At 40.7% G+C, this 11,488-nt stretch overlaps 2 protein-coding genes across 2 annotated transcripts; both read left to right on the top strand.

The window, feature by feature from the left end:
* Positions 1-2,351: 2,351 nt before the first annotated feature.
* LOC311607039 (interferon alpha-13-like) lies at positions 2,352-2,924 on the top strand (the record flags this gene model as incomplete). Its single annotated transcript, XM_084798533.1, has 1 exon — positions 2,352-2,924. The coding sequence occupies one exon, from the start codon at positions 2,352-2,354 to the stop codon at positions 2,922-2,924; it is 573 nt and encodes a 190-aa protein (XP_084654659.1).
* Positions 2,925-10,915: 7,991 nt separating this feature from the next.
* LOC311607026 (interferon alpha-13-like) lies at positions 10,916-11,488 on the top strand (the record flags this gene model as incomplete). The annotated part of the gene is made up of 1 exon (XM_084798529.1): positions 10,916-11,488. The coding sequence occupies one exon, from the start codon at positions 10,916-10,918 to the stop codon at positions 11,486-11,488; it is 573 nt and encodes a 190-aa protein (XP_084654655.1).

Raw genomic sequence — 11,488 nt, 5'->3', positions numbered from 1 at the left:
TGAAGATGGACTCTTATTTCTAGTATGTACTATTGTACTCTTAAGTAAAAGGGGGTGTCAGCAGTTGTGAAAACTCATGCCTGGGCCTACAATTCTATTCTATGCATCAACTATCTGGTTTTATTCCAATTCCTTGCTGTTGTCATAACTATGGCTCTGATGTTAGATTAAGGATGGTGATGGCTGCACCAGTCTTTTTATTACTCAGTATTGCTGTAGTCATTGTATTCATTTTGCGAATAATACATAAATTATATTTTAATTAACTAAAGCATATAATTGTGGTTTTACCTTTGCATGTGCATACATTGGGACAAATGTAAATCATTCTGTTGTTTTATCTCAGTCACTCCCTACCTCGTTTCCTTCGCAAGTTCTCTCACCTAATCTAGGGCTCACTATTGCAGCTAGACAGACTGACCATTAATCTTGGCTACCATTAATCTTGTGATGGATATTCTTGGTTTTCAAGTTGGAAGGAACTGAAGCCCCAAAATGTAGGGCCACACCTGTGAGGGAATTTTGCTTAATTTGGAGTGGGAAGATCTACTTCCAAGCAGGATCTTTAAGGTAGAAAGACACAACCATAATCTGGATCTTTGAGATGTGAGGACTCACCTCGAATCTGGGCCATGCCTTCTTCTGGAAGCCTATGTAAGTACATGAGTGGAGGAAGATTTGATATGTCTCTGTTCTCTACCCTCACTAGCAAGTCCACTCCTTCACTGGCACTGGAGCAGAGTTTATCTGTAATTCCAGAGAACCAGAGAACCCGAGTTCGGTTCCCAGTGTCATGATGGCTCCTCAGAAGTATTTGTAACCCCGATTTCAGTGGATGCAATCTCTCAGAAATTCAGGCAAAATATCAATGTATAGAAAAGGAACAACAACAACAACAAAAGAAATAAAATGAGGTAAGAAAGGCAAAGATTTCTAACTCTTTAGTTTCCTGGGATAGAAGCAAAAAACAGAACTAGAAATGCTTGACTTATAACGATGTTAAATGACAAAAAGAAAAAGGAAGGAAAGTCGGGATCTCTAGCAGACACTCCGGTGTGAATGATGGTAACTGGGATTATGAATCAAGTAGATTTCATTTATCAGGTGCTTTAGAGTCATGAAAGGGCAAGAGCCTGTCAGATTTCTGAGAGGAAAAGCAAAGTGCTGATATGCTTGAAAAAGATTTGGAAGCAGTAGTCTTACATGGTTAGCTACAAGATCATATGAAATATTAACAAATAAAATCAGAAAATCATCCATGCCATGAAGAAAAAAGTCAGTGAAGAGGTGCATAAAGACAGAGATAGGTCTTAGAATTGAAGGACTCAGTACATCAAAGGGAAACTCGGGGGACATTAAAGGACATGAGGTGTCCTTTACTCATGAGGACATGAGTGAGCTGATGTGTGATTAGTGTGTGTGTGTGTGTGTTTTAGAGACAAAGGCAGAGACAGACAGACAGTCAGACAAATAGAACATGCATAGGCCTTGTGAATTTTGTGGTCAGAGGCCACTTTACAGTTGTTGGTTCCTTACTGTAACCATGGATTCTTTTTTTTTCCTTTTTTTATTAATTTATTCTTGTTACATCTCAATGGTTATCCCATCCCTTGTATCCTCCCATTCTTCCCTCCCTCCCATTTTCCCCTTATTCCTCTCCCCTATGACTGTTCCTAAAGGGGATTATGTAACCATGGATTCTTGAAGCCAAACTCAGCTCAACAAGCTTGACAGGAAGCCATTTTACACACAGCACCCTCAGGCTGGCATTAAATTTTCATATGCATTTACACTACAGTTAATGAAATCAGTATGAAGAACTCAATTTTAGTACATCAAATATTGGAAACACTTAAACTATAGCATTGTTTTAAAATACTTTAATATAGAAAATTTTGCATCATACCTTACTTTATGATTTCAAAGTTTATGTAAATGATCTAAATAAGACAAATAATTAAGTGTAAAACAAATTTCTGTAACTTTAATAGACAAATTTACCAGAAATTTTGTCATAATAAATGCATAAATTTCAAATAAAGACTGTATATCTGTGGTGCAATTGCTAATGCCTATTCTAATTAGAAAGAGAACATTTGTAAAACACTTTTCAGAGAGGAGAGGTGAATAAAGAAGCAATAATGAAAACCAAAATGTTTTTTTAAATGCCCAGACACAAGCAGAAAATGAGTTAAAGAAAGTGAAAAATAATGGAAAGTAAGGGGAAGGCATTCAGAAAGTGGAAACTAGAGTTCCCCCTATTTAAGACACATGAACAAAGGATGGTCCTCAGAGAACCCAGAGGGGAAGGTTCAGGGCCCAGAGGACCAGCAGCAGCTGCAGCATCCACAATGCCTAGGCCCTGTGCTTTCCTCATGGCCCTGGTGGTGATGAGCTACTGGTCAACCTGCTCTCTGGGATGTGACCTGCCTCAGACACAGAACCTCAGGAACAGGAGAGCCTTGACACTCCTGGCACAGATGAGGAGACTCTCCCCTCTCTCCTGCCTACAGGACAGAAAGGACTTTGGGTTCCCTCTGGAGAAGGTGGATGCCCAGCAGATCCAGAAGACTCACACCATCCCTGTCCTGCATGAGCTGACCCAGCAGCTCCTGACCCTCTTCAGCTCAGTGGACTCATCTGCTGCTTGGGAGGCAAGCCTCCTAGACACGCTCTGCACTGGCCTCCACCAGCAGCTCAGGGACCTGCAAGCCTGTCTGCTGCAGCAGGTGGAGGTGCAGGAACCTCCCCTGAGGCAGGAAGACTCCCTGGGGGCTGTGAGGAAATACTTCCAGAGGATCACTGTCTACCTGAGAGAGAAGAAACACAGCCCCTGTGCCTGGGAGGTGGTGAGAGCAGAAGTCAGGAGAGCCCTGTCTTCCTCAGCCAACTGGATGGCAAGACTGAGAGAGGAGGAGGACTGAGTCCTGAGACAAGGTGCAGAGGACTCTGCTGGACTAGGACTCTCTATCTCACTTCATAAGCTCTTCTTTTAAAACTCTCTTTCACTGTGGTATAAACACAATCAACCTGCCTAGATGTTACAGTCAAACAGAGAAAATTTTGTCTAAATGGAAAAGCATTTGTTTTTGTATCCATTTGGTCTTATATCTATTTATTTATGTATATATTTATTTTACTATTAATTTAATTTCAGCTATTTATGTTAAATCTTGCTGTTTTATTTTCCCTTTAATATACCAATCCATCATATGTAATTAAAGAATTTTATACTCAAATAAGATTGCTATAAAACACTCCTCATTAGTAAATTTGGTATATCTTCAAATTTTCCAATGTTTTTTAAATTTTCACTTTGCACCATAAACATTACACAAATTGAGAGTATCCAACACTCAGACTGGATACTCGTGAACACTCTCCAGAGTTTAGACAAACCCCGAAGTGGTCCTCTACTTCTCTCCAGTGTACAGGATGCTGCTGGAGGGACAGCCAGCATGCTGTGCAGCGCAAAGCCAGAGAATCTTGCTCATGTCACCTTGTGTCTTAGTCTTCTTTGACCTAATATTCCCCAGACTCATGTTCCATCTGACTTCTCCAGTACTATAATTTACACTCACCTTCGATGAGTTTAAATGTTTTGGGTTCTAAATATGTGTAAGGTCATGTAGAGCAATACAAAATAGATCAAGAAAACTGGCTAGCCTGCCTTCATTGCGGAGACAAATGTATCAAGAACAACCTGGAATTCAGCCCCATTCATAATAGCCCCAAGAACCAGCCATTGGGATAAATCCCACCAGGGAGTGAGCAGCCTCTCTCAGAGGCACCGTCCCTGAAAATAGCTGAACCTCTCTCTTGCAGCAACAGCCAGTTGTCACAGGTCCACACTAGAGGGGGAGATTGCCTCCATTTTCCAACATGGATTTTGTCCTGATTGGTCTTGTACTTTTATTCATAGTAACTCTCAGTTCATTTGTGCAACTACCCCATGGTGTCCAGGAGCATGGCTTTGCTGTAGTCCCCATGGCCCCTGGAGCTCACAGTTCTCTTAAGCCCTCTTCTGTAAAGATACTTGATGTGAAGAAATCAGCCTTTTGTTTTCTTCCCAGTGACCTGTTGTGTGTCTCTGTGTTTATGGTCATGGACTCCAAGAGGTTCTGTGGTAATGATTGGCAAGTGCCAACCTTGTATTAGATACATAGCTATAATTTGAAATCATATATTGTGAATACTACAGATACAACATTTCTTTTATTCTTTGGCATCTTCATGGTTCCACATGTACTTCAAAACTGACACTTTTGGGGAGAAACATTAATGAAAGTTTAATTTAGATTGCATAAACCTAAAGTTCACTTAAAAATATAGTCACTATCATAACCTTATTTTATGTAATGTCCATAGGTCTAGTCTATTTTATGGTAGTAGCCAATACGTTACTAGTTAGTATGTTGTTACCACTTTGTTGTTTGGTTGACACATCAGCTCCTTTCTTTAGCTTTCGTTATCAATGACATCACATTTTCTGGTTCAGAGCCACACATCAACATCATCGTTTTCTATCTAGGAAAGTAGGAAAGGGAAATAAAACAGATGTGGGGACTTCTACCATCGAACCAAGCTCAAGGGAAGATGAAAGACTAAATGGAAAAGTACAGACAGCTGAAACACTGAAAGCATTTGCTGTGTGTCAGAACTGCCTAAGCATTATTAGTTCATGTGTCTAACTGCAGTAGACACATGGACACTGAAGCTTAATCTCTGAATTCAGTGTTCAATAGGAAATTAATGGCTAACAAATACTTTATACAGGGATCAGTGTCTTACACCAAAACTGAAGGTGGAATTACAGGTAAACGTGTATAATCTCACAATGTACTACATAACAGCAGTGCATGCTATATATAATTATGTACATATGTGTGCACAGACAGCTTTTCCTCTGATATAATCCTAGTGTCATCCTGCTTTCCCAGAACCCCTCTTTCTGGCTCAGTGCTTGTTTCCTGACCCCTGATGCAGACAGCCCCAGTGTGGGCTCCTCACTGAAGACCTCTGCTCAATGTACAACTGATGTCCATTTCATCTCAGTGCCTGCCTGGAAATGTTGTTTAATGAAAATGTATAACCAAATTGTTTACACTAAAATGAAGTAGTTCAAGATTTCTAAGAAAAACTCATGTGAGATAATTTCCTTCTACGTATTGGACATATAGAATATTATGCTAATGACTTAACACTGATGCTCGAAAGAAAGAAACAAAGAAAAGAAAAAAAGAGGAGAGGGTAAAGAAAGAAAATGACACAAAAATGAGAGGGAGAGGGAAAGAAAAATGAAATGGGAAGTAAGGTAGAAAGGATGGAAGAAAAGAAACTAAGTGTGGGTGGGATGGAATCTTCAATGCTGACAAACATTTATAAAAGAAGAGAGCCACCTACTGGCCGTGGCCTGCAAAGACGAGTTCAACTCCGGTAAATTCTCTGCTAATTCTGTTTTCTGTCAGTTTCCTCCACACTACTATAGAACCAATGTCAGTTCGGAAGACATCATTTACTTCAATCATTGTCTGAGGGAAAAAATCCTCTGAGGTCCTCACAGGCAATGTCTTCTGAACCATGGACAGTTAACCAGCCACAACAAGGCACTTGGTGTCCTTTCCCTCTGACCAACACTCTCTGGAGAAGAAGGAGTCTGTCTGTAGTCCCCTTAGGAGCTATTCACAACCAAGCTCTCATCTTTTTGATCAATAGGTATAATATTTGGAATGCATCGTGAAACTGAGCAAAGAAACCCTGAGCTAGGAATGATGTAAAATAGTCTCTGAACCCACAGAAGAGATTCTCCGCCAGCAACAAGGAGCTTGGCAAACGCGCTGATTTATGACTGTCCTTTTGATCTGTGACTTCGAGAGTTCAGATAACCTCTTCCACAGTGGAGCCTGCCATTTATTGTAACATGAATCCATGGTCAAGCCATTGTCACCTTTAACTGGTGCAAAATAACTTAGTTATTATCCCCATTGGAGCAAGATCTGTGTTTTTGCAGGGGCAACATCTCAGGACCTCTTCCCCCCTCAGCCCCTTTGAGTTCTGCAGAACACTTGGAGGGAGGAAGACAATGTGCATCTGTATGCCGAGGAAAGACCAGGCTCCATCAGTTCCTCAAGAGTGAGCTGACAATTACAACCTAGCCGCTAATGTCAGATCCTGACTCCTGACTCTATGGTCAGCAGAAAGCTGTCACTGTCGCTTTGGATGTGGAACATGCTCACATGAGTGTTACCATGTCTGAGTCCTCAGGAGGAACACTGAAATAGTCAAAGAATTTTAAGACGTCATCAGGGAAAGACACTGGTAATCTAAGTATTTGCGGAGAATCAAGTGATACCAAGGTGGTCTGCAGATCTTGTAATTGAAGTAAACATTGTGGGAGGGGATTTTGATTAATGGATAAACTTAGCTCTCTCTGAGGTTGTATAACATGTTTCAGATATGGCACCTGGTATTTTTTCCTTGGTGATTATTTTTAATGTAATTTTCATCACTTTTAAGTATATATAATAAAAAATGCTATGGAATGCTTCCATATATCAACTTGTCCAGAAAAGTCTGTTGTCATATTGTGTTTCATGTCTTGGATTTAATAGCATTCTTTTATTCAACAGAATTCGGGAGCCAAGGGACATTAATGGAGGGGCTGAGACAGGAACATGAAGTGAGGGGAAGAAGTGCTGAGCTGTCTCCTGCATTGTCACGGACCATTAGCTCAGTTGGGGATGGGTCCTTGGAATCGGGAGTTTTTGGAGCATTGGTGAACAGAAATAAGGCAACGTGGCACACAGACAAAACTCAAGATCAATTCTTTATCTAAGTGTATTTTGTAGCCAAGCAGTCAAGCATTATATACATTTTTTGAAAGTTGGGGGTGGGGCGAGAGTTTGGTTACTTTTTTCCACAGCATTTCCCCCACAGAGCAGATTTACAGAAGTCAGTGAGCAATCAAGCATACAGGTACAGGTACAGAATGCGAAGTTATTGTGTTGTCATATTTTGAATTTCAACTTCGAATGAAACAATACAATGTACAGGGACACATAACAGAAAGACGTCATCACTCCTAAGTTACTGGCTTGATATCAATATGTATGTGCTTTCTTTTTGTCTAGGGCCAACATTCTCTCCCAAACAAAAGTTGTGTCCAGTACCTATGTGCCAGGACGTTTCTCTGTTTTTCTTGTTTCTCCTACCTGGAGTCTTTTGAAATACTCCATTTCTTTGTAGGCCATAGTGTAAACTTATTAACTAATGATTAATCCCTAGTCACGTCTCCTTTAATAAGTGGAAGCGAAGCAGAGCTACTTCGGCCATGGACAGTCCTTGACTGCAATCCTGGGCCAGGGTCTCATAGCAACCACTGCTACGCTTGAGGAGTCCTACCTTGGGAGTGAAATGCAGTTAGAATTTAGAGAGAAATAGAAAATAGCTCCCAGCAAAGAGAGTTTTAAAACTGTAGTTTCTGTTGGCAGGAATATCAACCCCAGTCCAGGAGACTGTCCCCTTTTCAGAGGTCTTAGTTCTCAGGCCTGTGTAGCAATTGTCACACAGACTCTACTGGAGGGGGTGGCACTGCATACATTGGCCAGACTTGACTTAAGACACACAGGAACATGTGGTCCATGTACGGAGGACCCTAAGAGCCAGGGAGCATCGCACAGCTATTTGAGGAGACATATGCAAACTGGAAATAGCCAAGTTAATCAGGCTTCAGGATTGAGAGTGTGAACATGGCAACATCCAGCTCTTCGTGCCTCCTAGTTCATGAGTTGTGGTGACTGGTACTCAGTGATGTAGGGCAGGACACAGGAGCATAGTAATGATGGCTGGCAGATGAACCAAATGATCCAGCCAGAGGCCTAACCAAATCAGTGAGCTTAAAGGTGAGTCTCACGCACTGTAAGCATGGCATCAGGCAGAGTGTTGTAGAGGAAGGTGCCTCACAGCCACCTCTTGCTTCCACATACACATGTGTATGTAAGGCAAGCACACACACACACACACCCAGTGGAGCCCTAGATGTTTACCACAGACTCTCCATGCTGTGATTCTGTGTGAAGCTGGCATATCCAGGCCTAAGACTCTGGAGAACTATTTCAGTGGCCCAGACAGTCTTGAGGAGTAGCTAGTGCAGATGCCTAGCTGCTGTGTGGAGATGTTGAGAAGCTAGAACTGCTTCTATTATTGTTTATACAAAATTTTCTATGGGATACTGAACCAACTACAATAGCCTTGTTTTAAAAATAAACATATATATATATGATTTTTAACACTACTCCCAACTGCTCTACAGAATAGTTTCAAAATCACAGACAGTCATGAAGCCTGGTTAGTATCATATATCATAAGCACTGTGGTATATGCCACACGTGGAAATTAAGCACGCAATGCAAGACCAGAGGAAAAGCTGATTGACTCTGTATGTGTTTGTGAACAGGCAGGCAAGTGGACATCTTACCAATGACCATATTTTAATTTAAGATAACTATAAAACCAAAGTTACATCCTGAAACAATTTGCTGGAGTAATGCCATCCTTCCTCATCTCACCTTCTTAGCATCTCCTTTAGTGAGTACTGATCTTAGTGCTCCTGCTTTCTGTGTCCTGTACAGAAAGTTCTCTCACTTGCCAATGAGCTCAAGCTATTCACTACTTTCTCTTCTTACACATTCAGGGTACCACTACATATACGGAGGTCCTTAACTCTATATGGTTCAGCTTTTTTTACAGGATGATGAATATGGATCTGCTTTCATTATTCTATATGGAACCATCCAGTAAGAAGAGCATCATTTGTTGAAGATGATCTACTATTTCCAGTGTGTCGTTTCGTATTCATTGTTTAAACACAGGTGTCAGTAGGTTTTATGATTTATGTCTGGGTCTTTCAATTTTATTCCATGGATCAGTTATCTGTTTTTATTTCAATTACATACATGCATACACACATGCACAGTATATACACAAATATATTACATGTATATAGTATGTAATATGAGTTCCTTCCTATCAATTCGGTTACTCTAGACAATAATAATAATAAAGTCTTCCAGATACATGTCTTTGTCTCCTCCTTAGTCTGAAGATTGTGTACTTCTGTACTGAATTTAACAGGGATTCTTAGAAACCAATCAGAAATTTCTGCATTTACTGCAACCATGTTTCTGTCTGGCAATCTCTCTAGTTCCTATTTTCTTTATTAAGTTAGTCTCCAAAGATTTATAATATTTGTATATGATAAAGTAATAGCAATAGTAATTTTTCAGAAAAGAGAGGTGACAAATAATGATATTTATATTAAAGTTGAATAAAAGGGAAGTTTTATTGTTTGCTTAAGGAAATAAGATAAGTAAGGAAAATGCTGTTCTGATCCTTCTGTTTGTTGGGATGAAAGAAAAAAAAATATGACTAGTTGTGCTTGACTTTCAACCATGTTAAATAACACAAAAAGGAAATGGGGGTCTCTCAGCATACACTGCGGTGTGAATAATTGTCAATTGGCATTATAAATCAACCTAGATTTCAATTGTAGCATGGTCTGGAGACATAAAAGTGTAAGAGCCTGGTAGATTTGTGAGAGGAAAGCCAAAGTGCTGAAAAGCTTGAAAAAGATTTGAAAGTGATACTCAGAGACACAGAGAGCTCCAAGATTGTGTAAAAATATAATAAATAAAATCACAAAATCATCCATAAAATGAGAGAGGAAATCAGTAAAGAGGTGCTATAAAGACAGAGAAGAAAGTTTAGAAATGAAAAACTCAATATATTAAAGAAAAATGCACCGAGATCTTCAAAGCACACAAGAGGTGCCTTTGTCACAAAAGAGGGAGTGTATAAAAGCATGAGTGAGTGAGTGTGTGTGTATGTGTGTGTGTGTGTGTGTGTGTGTGTGTGTGTGTGTGAGAGAGAGAGAGAGAGAGAGAGAGAGAGAGAGAGAGAGAGAGAGAGAGAGAGAGATCATGCACAACTTGCTACACTGTGAATGTTGTGGTTGGAGCCACCACACAGTCATTGGTTCTCCAATGCAAACCAGCATTCCAGTAATTCAGTTCTATCATCAAGCTTGAACAGCAAGCCTTTTACACATTGAGCCCCCATGATACCATGACAATCATTGAATAAATAGTCAATATACAATGATGATTAAATCAAACTTTTATATAAATATATTATAGATAACTAAGACAACCTGAAGGACTCAATTTTAAAACTTTAAATATATTGAAAATGTAATGTAAACTGTTACTTCAATATACTTTAATACAGAAAATTTTGTATCATACTTTAAATTATGATTTCAATTGTTGATATAAACAAAAAAGGTAATTATAAAATGTATTGCAATAACATCTATAGAAAATTTTTACAGAAAATTTTATGTTTAATATAGTTGTGCAAGCCTGGAGGAGTGATGCATGTCTGTTATCACATGTTATCCCAGCACTTGGGCAGGTAAAGACAGGGCATCTCTGTGAGTTCAATGTCAGCCTGATTGACAAAGCCAGTCCACGATAGCCAAAGCTACACAGAAAAATCCTGTCTAAAAAATAAATAAAATAAAAATACACCTGTACATTTCAAGCAAAGATTTCTGTAGTGGAATTTGAATGAAATATCTAATCTGAAATAGAAAACCTGTAAAACAGCTTTCAGAAGGGAGCAGTGAAAGAGGAAGCAAGAATGAAAACAAAAGTGGTTTAGAAAATGCCCAGAAAAACCAGATACTGAGTGTTTAAAAAGTAAAAGACAGTTGTGAAATGGGGAGGGGATTCAGAAAATGGAAACGAGTGTTCCCCCTATTTAAGACACATGCACACAGGATGGTCCTCAGAGAACCTAGAGGGGAAGGTTCAGGACCACACAGCCCAGAGGACCAGCAGCAGCTGCAGCATCCACAATGCCTAGGCCCTGTGCTTTCCTGGTGGCCCTGGTGGTGATGAGCTACTGGTCAACCTGCTCTCTAGGATGTGACCTGCCTCAGACACAGAACCTCAGGAATAGGAGAGCCTTGACACTCCTGGCACAAAGGAGAGAACTCTCCCCTCTCTCCTGCCTGAAGGACAGAAAGGACTTTGGATTCCCTCTGGAGAAGGTGGATGCCCAGCAGGTCCAGAAGACTCACGCCATCCCTGTCCTGCATGAGCTGACCCAGCAGCTCCTGACCCTCTTCAGCTCAGTGGACTCATCTGCTGCTTGGGAGGCAAGCCTCCTAGACACGCTCTGCACTGGCCTCTACCAGCAGCTCAGGGACCTGCAAGCCTGTCTGATGCAGCAGGTGGAGGTGCAGGAACCTCCCCTGAGGCAGGAAGACTCCCTGGGGGCTGTGAGGAAATACTTCCAGAGGCTCACTGTCTACCTGAGAGAGAAGAAACACAGTCCCTGTGCCTGGGAGGTGGTGAGAGCAGAAGTCAGGAGAGCCCTGTCTTCCTCAGCCAACTGGATGGCAAGACTGAGAGAGGCGGAGGACTGA

Source organism: Acomys minous (assembly GCF_964271855.1).
Source record: "Acomys minous genome assembly, chromosome: 1".
NCBI lineage: Eukaryota > Metazoa > Chordata > Mammalia > Rodentia > Muridae > Acomys > Acomys minous.
Note: the sequence above shows the minus strand (reverse complement) of the source record. Positions and strands in the feature narration are given on the sequence as shown.